This window comes from Xenopus tropicalis, chromosome 8, assembly GCF_000004195.4.
Source record: "Xenopus tropicalis strain Nigerian chromosome 8, UCB_Xtro_10.0, whole genome shotgun sequence".
NCBI lineage: Eukaryota > Metazoa > Chordata > Amphibia > Anura > Pipidae > Xenopus > Xenopus tropicalis.
Window position 1 is genome coordinate 93,941,315 of NC_030684.2, and position 15,456 is coordinate 93,956,770.

General features: G+C 36.9%; 1 protein-coding gene across 2 annotated transcripts in view; it reads left to right on the forward strand.

The window, feature by feature from the left end:
- Positions 1–15,456, forward strand: part of mdga2 (MAM domain containing glycosylphosphatidylinositol anchor 2) — a 380,573-nt gene that overhangs the window by 222,140 nt on the left and 142,977 nt on the right. Inside the window, exon 4 of one of the 2 annotated variants that reach the window (XM_031891457.1) lies at positions 14,997–15,205. In XM_031891457.1, the coding sequence (XP_031747317.1) occupies positions 14,997–15,205 (209 nt within the window). The remainder of the gene's footprint in view (positions 1–14,996; positions 15,206–15,456) is intronic. The other variant, XM_031891458.1, reaches the window with a different exon arrangement.

The window sequence follows — 15,456 nt, forward strand, 5'->3', positions numbered from 1 at the left end:
ACAGCGAGGGGAGATGATATGTGGTAACGTGTCCTGCGCCTGCAATGGTATCCTCCAGCCTTTGACCATGCTGAGATATCTAACTGTCCCTGCACTGCAATGGTATCTTCCAGCCTTTGCCTAGGCTGAGATATGTAACTGTCCCTGCACTGCAATGGTATCTTCCAGCCTTTGTCTAGGCTGAGATATGTAACTGTCCCTGCGCTGCAATGGTATCTTCTAGCCTTTGCCCAGGCTGAGATATGTAACTGTCCCTGCGCTGCAATGGTATCTTCCAGCCTTTGCCTAGGCTGAGATATGTAACTGTCCCTGCACTGCAATGGTATCTTCCAGCCTTTGCCTAGGCTGAGATATGTAACTGTCCCTGCACTGCAATGGTATCTTCCAGCCTTTGACCAGGCTGAGATATGTAACTGTCTCTAGGCTTCAATGGTATCTTCCAGCCTTTGCCCAGGCTTAGATATGTAACTGTCTCTAGGCTTCAATGGTATCTTCCAGCCTTTGCCTAGGCTGAGATATGTAACTGTTCCTGCGCTGCAATGGTATCTTCCAGCCTCTGCCCAGGCTGAGATATGTAAATGTCCCTGCCCTTCAATGGTATCTTCCACCCTTTGCCTAGGCTGAGATATGTAACTGTCCCTGCACTGCAATGGTATCTTCCAGCCTTTGCCTAGGCTGAGATATGTAACTGTCCCTGCGCTGCAATGGTATCTTCCAGCCTTTGACCATGCTGAGATATGTAACTGTCCCTGCACTGCAATGGTATCTTCCAGCCTTTGCCTAGGCTGAGATATGTAACTGTCCCTGCACTGCAATGGTATCTTCCAGCCTTTGCCTAGGCTGAGATATGTAACTGTCCCTGCGCAGCAATGGTATCTTCCAGCCTTTGCCTAGGCTGAGATATGTAACTGTCCCTGCGCTGCAATGGTATCTTCTAGCCTTTGCCCAGGCTGAGATATGTAAATGTCCCTGCGCTGCAATGGTATCTTCCAGCCTTTGCCTAGGCTGAGATATGTAACTGTCCCTGCACTGCAATGGTATCTTCCAGCCTTTGCCTAGGCTGAGATATGTAACTGTCCCTGCACTGCAATGGTATCATCCAGCCTTTACCTAGGCTAAGATATGTCACTGTCTCTAGGCTGCAATGGTATCTTCCAGCCTTTGCCTAGGCCGAGATATGTAACTGTCCCTGCGCTGCAATGGTATCTTCCAGCCTTTGCCTAGGCTGAGATATGTAACTGTCCCTGCGCTGCAATGGTATCTTCCAGCCTTTGCCTAGGCTGAGATATGTGTCTGTCCCTGCGCTGCAATGGTATCCTCCAGCCTTTGACCATGCTGAGATATGTAACTGTCCCTGCACTGCAATGGTATCTTCCAGCCTTTGTCAAGGCTGAGATATGTAACTGTCTCTTCACTGCAATGGTATCTTCCAGCCTTTGCCTAGGCTGAGATAGGTAACTGTCCCTGCACTGCAATGGTATCTTCCAGCCTTTGCCCAGGCTGAGATATGTAACTGTCCCTGCACTGCAATGGTATCTTCCAGCCTTTGCTGAGATATGTAACTCTCCCTGCGCAGCAATGGTATCTTCCAGCCTTTGCCTAGGCTGAGATATGTAACTGTCCCTGCGCTGCAATGGTATCTTCTAGCCTTGGCCCAGGCTGAGATATGTAACTGTCCCTGTGCTGCAATGGTATCTTCCAGCTTTTGCCTAGGTTAAGATATGTAACTTTCCCTGCACTGCAATGGTATCATCCAGCCTTTGCCTAGGCTAAGATATGTCACTGTCTCTAGGCTGCAATGGTATCTTCCAGCCTTTGCCTAGGCCGAGATATGTAACTGTCCCTGCGCTGCAATGGTATCTTCCAGCCTTTGCCTAGGCTGAGATATGTAACTTTCCCTGCACTGCAATGGTATCTTCCAGCCTTTTTCTAGGCTGAGATATGTAACTGTCCCTGCACTGCAATGGTATCTTCCAGCCTTTGCCTAGGCTGAGATATGTAACTGTCCCTGCACTGCAATGGTATCTTCCAGCCTTTGCCTAGGCTGAGATATGTAACTGTCCCTGCACTGCAATGGTATCTTCCAGCCTTTGACCAGGCTGAGATATGTAACTGTCTTTAGGCTTCAATGGTATCTTCCAGCCTTTGCCCAGGCTTAGATATGTAACTGTCTCTAGGCTGCAATGGTATCTTCCAGCCTTTGCCTAGGCTGAGATATGTAACTGTCCCTGCGCTGCAATGGTATCTTCCAGCCTCTGCCCAGGCTGAGATATGTAACTGTCCCTGCACTACAATGGTATCATCCAGCCTTTTCCTAGGCTGAGATATGTAACTGTCCCTTCACTGCAATGGTATCTTCTAGCCTTTGACCAGGCTGAGATATGTAACTGTCTCTAGGCTGCAATGGTATCTTCCAGCCTTTGCCTAGGCTGAGATATGCAACTGTCCCTGCGCTGCAATGGTATCTTCCAGCCTCTGCCCATGCTGAGATATGTAACTGTCCCTGCGCTGCAATGGTATCTTCCAGCCTTTGCCTTGGCTGAGATATGTAACTGTCCCTGCACTGCAATGGTATCTTCCAGCCTTTGACGAGGCTGAGATATATAACTTTCTCTAGGCTGCAATGGTATCTTCCAGCCTTTGCCTAGGTTGAGATATGTAACGGTCCCTGCACTGCAATGGTATCTTCCAGCCTTTGTCTAGGCTGAGATGGTATCTTCCAGCCTTTGCCTAGGCTGAGAGATGTAACTGTCCCTGCACTGCAATGGTATCTTCCAGCCTTTGCCTAGGCTGAGATATGTAACTGTCCCTGCGCTGCAATGGTATCTTCCAGCCGTTGCCTAGGCTGAGATATGTAACTGTCTCTAGCCTGCAATGGTATCTTCCAGCCTTTGCCTGGGCTGAGATATGTAACTGTACCAGCGCTGCAATGGTATCTTCCAGCATTTGCCATGGCTTAGATATGTAACTGTCCCTGCACTGCAATGGTATCTTCCAGCCTTTGACCAGGCTGAGATATGTATCTGTCTCTAGGCTTCAATGGAATCTTCCAGCCTTTGCCCAGGCTTAGATATGTAACTTTGTCTAGGCGGTTGATTAAAGGAACAGTAACTCCAAAAAATTCAAGTGTATAAAAGAAATTCCAATATAATGTATTGCTGCTCTGCACTGGTACAACTGGTGTGTTTGCCTCTGAAACACTACTATGGTTTATATAAAGAATGCAGCTGTGTAGCCATGGGGGCAGCCATTCAAAGGAGAAAAGGCACAGGCACTTAGCAGATAAAAGATAAAACACTATTGTATTCTACAGAGCTTATCCGTTATCTGCTATGTAACCTGTGCCTTTTCTCCTTTTTTCCAGCTTGAATGGCTGCCCCCAGGGCTACACAGCAGCTTATTTATATAAACTATAGTAGAGTTACTGTAGCAAACACACAACTTTAACCAGTACAGGGCAACAGTACATTATATTTCTTTTACTTAAACTCTTTAATTTTTTGGTGTTACTGTTCCTTTAAGTCACACATATTTCTCCGGTTTAAAACAAAGAAATTCTCTTACTACCAGCCATGTGCTCCTCGTGCACTAAATGCATTTTTATTTATTTTGTGCATTTTTGTTTTGCTGTACTTGGCTTATATCAATTAATAATGAATTATTCTTGTAAAATAATAGTCGAATTGTATCCCCAACATACATAGCTATGCACCTCATTAGACATATAGAATGACTTTTCTCTATGAAGACTGTACTTTCTACTCTGTTGCAACAGCTGAGATATATACTCAGCAGTGATTAGCAGTTAGCTGCTCCTGCCTGAAAATGGATGCAGCTTGGGCAACAGCTGTGCTGTTTCTTTGTAAGTATCGTTGTCAGTTTAATGTTAGGCTGATGTGTCTGCACCCGAGCGTAACTCGTTCATTAAATGTTCATACATTTGCAAACTTTGGCTAAGTTCAGAACATTTGAAATTATTTATTTTTGTTTGCTAGGGCTACCAATTGAAAGATCTCCATTAGAGAACAATCTGATTCCGCAAAGGGGTAATAAACATTTATATTCAACAAAAATTATTTGGGTTTCACATTTGGCCTATTTAATGAAAAAGGATTAATTATTTTTATTTTTGTTGTTTTCAGAAAATTTTACAGAACAGTAAAACTATGAGTGCTTTCTGTTTACACTTAATCCCCCTTCCTTGGTTCTATAGATCATTTGTGGAAGGAAGAATTAAAACCATCTTAACTTGTATAAGGAACAAGGAACTTATCTATAATACTGTAGGCAGATGGTAGGGAGGGGAGGGGCTCATTTATATGGATCTTGTTATCAGATTTTGGTGGCTGGAGGCTAGGAAGGTAGGTTGAAAAGACAAAGAAAAACTATTATCTTTTAGTAGTTTAGGCTTTTTGTTACAAGCCCTATTTAGTTATATAAGGTATTTAACCATATTTTAAAAGGATGTAGGTTCATTGGAACAAGTTACGTATAATAAAGATGATAAGGTGGAATACACTCAAGTCCAATAAAACTGATCTAAAGTTACAGTAATATACTTATTTGTTCTATCCTAGCCCAAGTGACAAAAAGTGAATGTGATCATTTCAAAGCTATATTAGAGTTGACAAAGGAACAACATTAATTGTCCTGCTCTTAAAGGAGAAGGAAAGGCAAAGTCACTTGGGGGTGCCAAAATGTTAGGCACCCCCAAGTGACTTTAACCGCTTACCTTTTACCCCGGGCTGGTGCTGTTCTCTCCGAGGTAGCTGCGATCGCTTCCTCCTTCCTGGTTCCGTGCGCGCGCATGCGCAGTAGAGTGAAAAGTCGAACTTTAACAGAAAAGTCGGTTTTTCACTCTACTGCGCATGTGCCGACCGCTGGCATTTTCAAAATGGGAAGCCAGAAAGAGGAAGCGCTCGCTACAGGTACCCCGGGCTGGTGCTGTTCTCTCCGTACAGGGGCACCAGCCTGGGGTACAAGGTAAGCGATTTAAGTCACTTGGGGGTGCCTAACATTTTGGCACCCCCAAGTGACTTTGCCTTTCCTTCTCGTTTAAGGGCAAATGCCCATACCTGATGCACTTTTACCTTCAAATTTGTGCCTGTATGTTACCCAACCACTTAGATTGTAAGCTCTACAGGGCAGGGACCTCCTTCCTACTGTGTCTCATACCACATTGCACTTAATCTCTCTGTATTTATACATATTTATTGTATTTATTATAAGACTTGTCCTCCCTGTGTGTAATTGCGTATATTGTAAGATTGTACAGTGCTGCGTGTCCTCATAGCACTTTATAACTAAAGTTATACATACATACATACATACATACTTTAAATCAGTAGCATAAATTTGCTAATGGCAATGTAAAAAAAAAGTAAAATGCTTTTATGTATGGCCTTAAAGTCAGCTGAAAGGTATGCATGCACTCTCAATCTATTTGTCATTTAATAAAGTATATGAAAACCACATGTGTTACTAAGTAAAAGTATGTTTTAAGTAGTTTGCATAGAAAAATATATATGTTTATCTGGCATGGTTTCTAGACAAAGTCCATAAATATTTTTTTTAAACAATACAACAGTATAATACTATTTTATTAAACATTTATCTTCCAGTATTTCTCTTCAACAAAGAAAATGGATCCACACTGTTTCCAAGGAAACAGAGAAATTGATAAAAGGATAGCAGTGTGGTTGGTTTAGCCTTGACTCCCCTCTCATGCCACTATTGTATGTGTTAAAGTCGAGACATCAATAGTTGTTTTATGAATTTATCTTATAAGGAAAAATAATGAAAACAAGATTATTGGCAAAATATCCTCAAACACATATGCTAATTTGTCTATTCTTTTTGAGGCTACTGAGAAACAAACAAGCTTGATGCAGAGTTAGAATGGCCATTGCAGGCTGCATGGGCATAGGGTACAATTATGTAGCAAACTTTCTTAGACACATAATAAAGTGCATTAAAGACAGTATTCCCTCAAAGACTGACAAAAGCAATGTTCTAATGTTTTAAAGGAACACTTTTCAAGAATCTTACCAAATTGTATATATATATATAGTAAACAAAAATATGAATCGTATCGCTCAGGACTTATAACAAAATTGTAGTTTATTAAGTGTAGAAACAGAGAACTGACGTTTCGGCCACAATTGCAGCCTTTCTCAAATTCCTTGCAATTGTGGCCGAAACGTCAGTTCTCTGTTTCTACACTTAATAAACTACAATTTTGTTATAAGTCCTGAGCGATACGATTCATATTTTTGTTTACTATCTACGCTGAAGAGGACTGCACCCAGGCGCCTGAGATTTCATTATATCGTGAGTGCTGTTTATCGGGAACTCTTATGCTTATATATATATATATATATATATCTACAGTATATACATCCATAACAGTAAGGGACAGATTTACTAAAACTCTAATTTATCTTGTTTTTATTTTTTTGAAACCAGGAATAAAGGTGTTTCTAAAAATCTCAGACATTTAGAAAAAAAGTGTGTGCAAGAAAGTCACAACTTTTTCGACTTGTTGCAAGACAACCACAACTTTTTGGACTTGTCACACAATAATGGTTACTTTTTTAAATTGTTGCACAAAAACCAGCATCAAAAATCTTAAAACCTCTAAAAGTTTGAAACAAAGAAAAATCTTACAGGGAAGGGACATTTGTCATTGCCTTCTACATGATCTTGACAGGTTTTAGCTGGATTTGGATGCCAAAAAATCCGAATTGTAAAGAATAAAAAACTGTTAGTAAATGTTAGTAAATGCCCCCCAAATATTGCCTTATACATAATTTACCTTGAGACACTTTTTTTATGTTTTATGTGTCACTAATCACCTGACAGGAAATAGTGCAGGAAGAAGTGTGGGAAAAAAGACATTAATTTGTCCATTCATTGGCTGATGTAACCTAGCACGTATACGTGTCCTTGGTTTGTATGTAAGCACTGAACATCATATTAGCTAGAGGGAGTGGACTTCAGTACTTAAACTCACAGTTTTTCTGTATGGGATTTTCCAATGCCACATATTTCTAAAAAAGTATATTTTCCTGAAATGTTTAATATACGTCAAGCATTGCTACACATATGGGCTCTTCAGTTGAATATTTTCCCTTTTAAATCTCTCCTAGAAATTAAATATGCATTGAGACATGCTTCCTTCAAAAGACATTATGAAACAACGTCTGACATTTGCTCGCTATGAAAACCCTCTGACACAATGGGGGAGTGGGCAGAGAAATGTCATGGAAAGCTCTGAGGACAAATGTAAAGTCATGTATCCAGGCAACAGTAATAAGCAAGCTAATTATAGTTTAAAAGGTATCAGTATGCTAATCAGTAAAAGAACAGAATAATGGAAAAACAGTTGATAAACTTGGTTGCAGGCATGGTTTGCAAAGGCTAAAAGCATTTTAGCAGGTATTAAAAGGCATTGCATACATTATTAGATAGAGGTTGTCTTGGGGGTAGTGAGGAAGCAGTTATAAGTACCCTTCTTCATAAAAGTAGAGAATGGCAGAAAGTTATGGTAAGTGATCTAACAGTGAAGACACAGTAATCAGTATACTTCCATAAGAGAGTGCAGGTTAGAAGAGGGCATCTAATGAAACTAGGTGAAAGGAGCTTTTATCATAAAAACATAAACTTTTTTTTACTCTAGGGGTAGTCTGGTTTGGGGGTTTCAAGTGTCAGGTAGACTTCTGGGGAGGGAGTATTTGCCTTCCTTTTTTTCAAAAGTTGAACCTCCATTTAATAGACTAAAATGGAACCAATCCACTGGTTATGATTTGTGCTGCAGGCTCAGGGGCCCATTTACTAACGTCCATATTTTTTTTCTCCACAATGATTTTGTTTAAAAAAAAAGTGACATTTTTGCCATTTAATATGTATCAAAACCCCCAAAAATTTAAAAGTAAAAATACATCATCTAAAAGCTGTTACGGTCATATAGAAGTCAATGGGATCCGTCCTATTTTTGCAGCCTTTTTACTTTGAGGTATTCATTTTTGTCATATTATTTAGGAGAGAGATTTGTGCTATTTAAATGCTGTCTTTTCTTGATTCAAGGTTTTTATGTTTCTTTAATGCATTTCCGCGTCTGCATTTTTTGTTGCAGTTTTTCATAAATAAGAAAACATTCATGCTTTTTTAAAAAACGACTTCAGTCGTGGTAGAGAAAGCCTCTATAGTTACACAAGTTAAAATTTTAATAAATGGGCATCTAAACTAATGTTTAAATACTTTTAGCTTTTGAAGATTAGGATGGAATGGGATCTTGCCTGTGAAAAAACAGCCAGGTATATGGAGTATAAGAAGGAGTGTGACACATTCTGTAAATTCTTCTTGTAATTTTTGAGTGAATACATAGGAGACAAAACTTCTACTAAGAAATATAAGAAAGATTAGCATAATTTAGGCCATATACCAAGTGCTCACAAAATAACTTGGTACTTTTTAACATCCTAATATATTACATCTTGGTTAGTCATTATTTATAATAATACATAAGTAATGCATATTTTAATTTTATTATGAATGAATAGATGAGTGGAACATTTGACATCTTTAATTCTTTCCCTTTGATTAAAATGATTTCCATCTGAATTTTTTTCTTCATTGACAATTTTCATTTTTGTTTTTATTATTTTTTTATGGGGATTATAAAAGGTAACCAACTTTTAAGGAAGATGGCATTTTTAGATGGAGGGGGCTTGTTCTGATATGTTAGAGGATTGTCTGATGGTTATTTCGGGAGAAGCCCATATGGAAGGAAGGTTTTTGGGTGAAAAAAATATTCAGGGAGGACATTTTATTTTGCGTCAGAAATACAGCAGAGAGTCAAGAAGATAGATAGATAGATTGATAGAAATTTTTCAGTCAGTGCAGTTCCTCATAACTCACATGACTTCTGTGTATAAGGAATCCAAAGAATACAGCAAAAGGTTGCACTCCTAAAACAGCTGCAGTGTAAAAAGTACCTCCAAGTGATACAGCACACTGCACCGCTGACAAAGAGGGCGTGAAGCACTTGAAATGTTGTTTTTCTGTACTCCACAATAAAACCCTATGAGATACTTTGTTACACTGCAGCTGTTGTAAATATACATCCTTGAGCTGTATTCTTCTGTTTTTTTTTCCTTAGTCGCACAATTGTTCCCATGTGTCCTAGGTGGCAATGACATCACCATATATTGACCTGACAGGTTATAAACCACAAAATTGAGATGGAAGATCAGGAAAGCTTATCACTCCTGTTTCTCACATTATGTGCCAGCCTTTGTTAGGGGGGTATGCAAAGGACCTAGAAAAAGGGACATACAAAAATGATACAAAATACAGAAAGCATCTATTTACAATTTACAAAGCAATTAGTCAATGCTCAAATTCTTGATTTAAGCAGGTATGTATGATTTTTAGTTTTTTCTTTCTGTTATGTTGTGCGTTGTTGAGTGTTTTTATTTTATCATCATCTTCCTAAAAGAATTTTATGCCATCATATTATGCATACTTTATTTATTAAAGCCCATTGATTTAATGAATGAATTCAGAATGATTTTGCTATAATCTTATTCCCAGAAATTTTAAGTAGAGTTAAGTAACATAATTTGAAGTTTCCAGTGCCAAGCAGGCTGATTAGCTGTCTAATATTTCCATTTAAAAATGAGTTGAAGCACTTTGTTTATGACAAAGAGGTTACCGGCACCTGATTTAATTTTTGGCATTGCATTGTCTAATAACACTGATATTATAAAAGGTCACTATGATGGTGATATCTATTCTCTATTTTTTTTTCGGAAAAATTTTAGAAAAGATATTCAGAATTTAAGAATTAGGTTGTGGAAGTGTTTAAAATACTCAATGCAGTGCATTTTTGCAGGTCATATATTGTTAACCAAGCAATTTACCCAAAGTGTTAATAAATAAAATATAGTCAGTGTGATTTTAGTTTCTCACCAGTAGGTGTCAGGCATAAAAGTGTTTAGCTTATATCCATACAACTTGCACATTGTGCAAATCACCTATGAAAAAAACAAAATATTTTACATAAGAAGCTTTCCTTTATTCTTTATGCTCATAGATCCAGAAGGCTTCCCGTTGTAATAACAATTTATTAAAATCACCACCTCTTGGCCGTCTGGGTATTTGCTCAATAGGCATACATCTAAATGCTGCCGGGTCATGCTTAGCATCAGCCCAGTGTTTAGCAACAGCCTGTTGGGCGATATCCTGTTTCTTGTCTTTTTCTTTCATTTTACGGATCCTTTCTGGATCTAGAGCTGCCCGTATACTTGCCCTGTGCATACCTATATGCTCCTTCAGCTGTATAGTCTTACCACAGTACAGCAAACAACACAGACATTTTATGATATAAATTACCATGGATGTAGTGCAGGTCATTCTTTGTTTCACCTCATATTTCTTGCCAGTGTGCGGGTGAAGAAAGTAAGTGTCTAGTATCAAACTATTGCACATTACACACCCTGTGCATTTATACACACCTGTTTTTCCCATTAAAAAAATGAGGCAGAGGGATTTTCTTTTACTTATCTATAGGGTCAGTGGGACTCAATAATTCCTTTACATTTTTTCCCTGTGTATAACTAAATTTGGGCTTTACTGTTTTTTTAAAGGGTAAGTTTTCATCAGTCCTAACTATTGGCCAATTCTTTAATACACTATGGCATGCTGCTTCGCTATAGTATATCTACTCACATAGTACATGTCTAGCAGTTTATCGGATGATATATGAATCACTCGAATGGGTTAAAAAAACTAAATTGTGATGAAATATTAAGGGATTCAGAAAAAATTAAAGGCAAGTACTGCAAATAGATCCAATATTTCTGTATTGTCTGATCCATATACTTATCCAAGACTCAGTACTTAGCCCTAGCATCAAGTTTAATCATATGGCATAAAACAGCCCACCCAAAATGATGTAGATGTACAGTAACTTAGAAATGGGCACAAATTTGTTTAATTTAAATTTTAAACATCGTAGCAAATGGAAGGTGCATAGATTGTGGGGGGAAAAGCTGCATTTTGGGAAAAAAGACATTAAACAAACATTCATTTTCATGCAGGAAAAAAAGCAAGAAATGCAGTGTGAGAAAAAAATCTAGGAGAAACAACCATTAACTTCAATGTGCTCCAATTTTTGTGCAAAAAAAAACACAAGAAAAATGTCAATTGACTTAATGCATGTGTGTGAAATACTGCACGTTTACTTTAAAGCATTTAGCATGAGAACATATTTAAGAAAAAATGTCCATTGACTCCAATGCATCTGGCACAAAAAAAAACGCCTCCTGTTTACTCCACAAATTTATTAATGAAGTGAAATGTGTCAGCTTCACTCATCACTAGCCTCTATTATTCAGCTTTCATTTAATGTTTAAAAGTGCACCCTGCCTTCAAGTGTAGTTATCCCCTAGCAACCAGATAATTGTTTCAATACTAAGTGACAAATTATGAAAAGTACAAAAAATTGGAGAGTGTTTAAGAAATCGTTCTATGCCATACTAAATGCATAGTGACTAATATATGCTTGCAAGATTTTTAAATACATGTATTAAATTTGTATCCACAGCATAAACTTGCAAAATCGAAAAAAGAATCTAGTCTCATAATGGATACACACACGGGAGCTCTTACCCGGAAACCCAATATCCAGAAAAGACCATCTTCCCTAGAATCCATTTTTAGCAAATAATTCTAATTTTCCTTTTTTTTCTGTAATAATAAAACAGTACCTTGTACTTGATCATAACTAAGCTGCAGGAATCCATATTGGAGGTAAAATACTATTAGGTTTATTTTATGCTTACATTTTGTTTAGTAGACTAAAGGTATGGTATAAATTGATTTTGTTCTGATTATTTAAAATGTATTATATGCACTATGCATATAAGGTATAGGTATGGGACCTATTATCCAGAATGCTCGGGACCTGGGGTTTTCCGGATAAAGGGTCTTTCCGTAATTTGGAACTTTATATTTTGTCTGGTAAAAAATAATTTAAACATTAAATAAACACAATAGTATTGTTTTGCTTCCAACAAAGTATATCTAAGGTGGGATAAAGTAAAAGGTACTGTTATTATTAGAGAAAAAAAGGAAATCTTTTTTAAAAATGTCAATTATTTGATAATAATGGAGTCTCTCAAATTGAGTCAATTCATCCTTTAATTTATATAGACCATTTTTGGGAAAGTGTAATAGTATGCATATAATAATATGCACAATAACCCTTGCCTGATTCTTAGCAGTACAGATAATTTCTTTTAATAATGACTGCAGACTTAAGATGAGCTTATATGGTGACCATTGCTTGGTGACTTAGGAATCTATTCCCAGTAAAGCTGATCAGGCACTGATTATAAATTATTGCATTACTGAGTACAATTTATTAAGTTATAATTTACAGGATATTCATAGCTATTGTGTATTATAGAACTGTAATTGTGTACACCTTTTTAATCCACCACCTTAATAAATTATTGATTACCAAGACAAATGTCATGAACGAAACACTTATGCTCAGCAGAGTAGATTCTCTTTTTAAAAATATAGTTATGCCCGTACAAGGAGAAAAAGATAAGGATAAAGACCAAGACATCTGTTGTTTTAAATAACTTATCTTATGTTAACGATGGTGCAGTTCTACATCATTCAAATGGAAAATAAAAAACTTTCCAAAGAATCACTCATTTACAGCTGGAGATCCACATGAGAACAGTCTCTGGTTGTAAATAACAGCAACTGAAAGGAGATGAATTAAATGATATGAATTATAATGGAATAAGTAATGGATAGACAGAATGCATGCAAATTAACTAAGGCTAAATCATTCAATGCTTTCTATAGTTAACTAATGTGTCAGTGCATGAACCCTGCTCTGGTACAAAATTAGACAATTTCTTTGTTCTTAGCATGCCAGGTTCTTATATACTCACATCAGCAATCTTGAAAACCCTTCAAACCAGTAGGGAACCCCCCCCCCCACTTATAATAAATGTTTAACATTTAGAGGTATGGTTGACCCACTTCTAACCTTAGCAATTACTAAGTTAAAACAGAAGGGTATACAGGTTTTATTGCACATTGAGAAGGCTACTTGTCAGTGGGATTTGCAATATCTTTTTGCCAAGTAAACATCAATGTGTAACAGAGCATGAAAGGTAAAGAATTAAACACTGTTAGAAGAATTTATTTACCCTTGCCTAAAAGGTTTAGTCATAAGGCTTAGAATAATATTTTTTTTTTCTTTTGTTGATGCTTTTAATGATTTTTTTTTTACTAATAATCTCATTGAATTGTTTACATATATTGACTATCAAATATTACAAAATAAGCCTCAAGGGCAAATGCCCATGCCTGGTGCACTCTTACCTTCCAATTTGTGCCTGTATGTGACCCAACCACTTAGATTGTAAGCTCTACGGGGCAGAGACCTCCTTCATACTGTGTCTCATACCACATGCCACTTATTCCCTGTGCATTTATATATATATTTATTGTATTTATTTATTATAACACTTGTCCTCCCTGTGTGTAATTTTGTATTTTGTAAGATTGTACAGCGCTGCATACCCTTGTGGCGCTTTATAAATAAAGTTATACATACATACATGCATGAGATCTAAGTATTATACAAGGCTACAGTCCATAGTCACTGCCTAATATTTTTTAATAAAAAAAAACACATTCTAATTATGAGAAAATGCTGTCTGAATTAGGGCTGTTTTATTTGAATTCAAAAAACCATTGAATTAATTCAGAATATTACAAAGGTCAGATCTCTAAGTGCTCAGTTTAAATCATAATAATATAGTAGTAAAGACATCACATTCACACATTTTTACTTGTAAAGCTGCACACTCTGCATGGGCAAATGTAATGAAGGTAGCACCAAAAAGTTTGCTGATCTCATACATTTACAGATCCCAAAAAAAGAAACAATTTAAGTATTCACATTGAGAGCTCTACGAAGATAATTTGGTTTACAGTCAAATTCCAGTTTGAACGGCTTTGCATGACTTTTTAACTTTGCATTACTTTTTAAAGAAATTGATATAGTAAAAGCTGTTTACAGTCATGGAATTAACACAGTATACAGTAAACAGTAAAGGGAAAAAAGCAATAACGTGTTATCTTCAAGTGCAGTTAAAACACCAGTGGGCAGATTTACTAAAAGTCTAAAAAGGGAGTCTAAAAGATTTCAATGGTTTTATTTGTTTTTTCTGTCAGGAAAGGAAACTGATCCATTTATTAAAACATTTACTGCTTTGATCAGTGTGTCAGTTTGTTAGAATGTGTTGCACTTCTTTGAAATAAATGCAATGGAAATCAATGGGGTAAAGTGTAAAAATGCGGAAGTGAGGAAGAGAATTTGTTAAATCTTTCAGTATTTTTTTTTCCAAGCAGTTAACTTTGATATTAATTAGAGAAAAATACTGAGGATTAGTAAACCTGCCCCTAAATGTATTCTTTTTTTCTATTACAATGGCAGTGGGTATTTTACAGCAAAAAGTTCAATTTTACTTGTAAACTGCCATGTTATCTTAACAGTTGTAGATACATTTGTCAGTTCCTGGTTTTTCAGTTTTAAATAGTTTTATTTTTTGTTTCAATCCCTATCTATAGTCCTACATTACAATGATCCCACTCCATACATCACAAAAATTACAGGTATATATATAACAACTAACTGTATATAAAATACTTTTTTACAATATAACCTCCAGTTACCTTGACAGCCAATTAGAAATGTGTATATAAAATGCTGAAACTGTCCCAAAGTTCTACTTTTCAACCAGAAAATGACTTGTGACATATTTTTTTTTTTTAATCAAACGCCATTCCACAAGGAGTTTTACTGTATGTATCAGCAAGACAGCATTCTAATAATGAGACTGTGCAAACAGTGCAGTTTGTCAGATATTCTATAATTTTGTTCTTGTTCTGGTCTTTTTCAGATCTAGATGATCCCATTGTGACTGTCCATCAAAGTATTGGGGAAGCAAAAGAACAATTTTACTATGAAAGGACTGTTTTCTTACGATGTATTGCTAACTCTAACCCACCAGTTCGATACAGCTGGAAACGTGGTGAAGAGATACTGCTTCAGGGTTCTGATAAAGGGGTAGAAATATATGAGCCATTCTTCACCCAGGTAGGAATTAAGGTAACAATTGCTATTTTACCTATTGTGTTTGTCCAGTATTATTTTCTGCATTCTTAATCTAATCTTCAGGGAAAGTTAGCAGGTGATGGAAGCCAATGTTTGCAGCATTAGTTAATGAGAACCCTTGTTTGCAGTAGTTGCTGGGAGTTCTTTAGCAGTAATAACCGCAAATGTATAAATATGACAGAAAAGAGAACAAACAAAATCATTGTACATTGCAAAATGGACAAAACTACCAGAAATTAAATAAA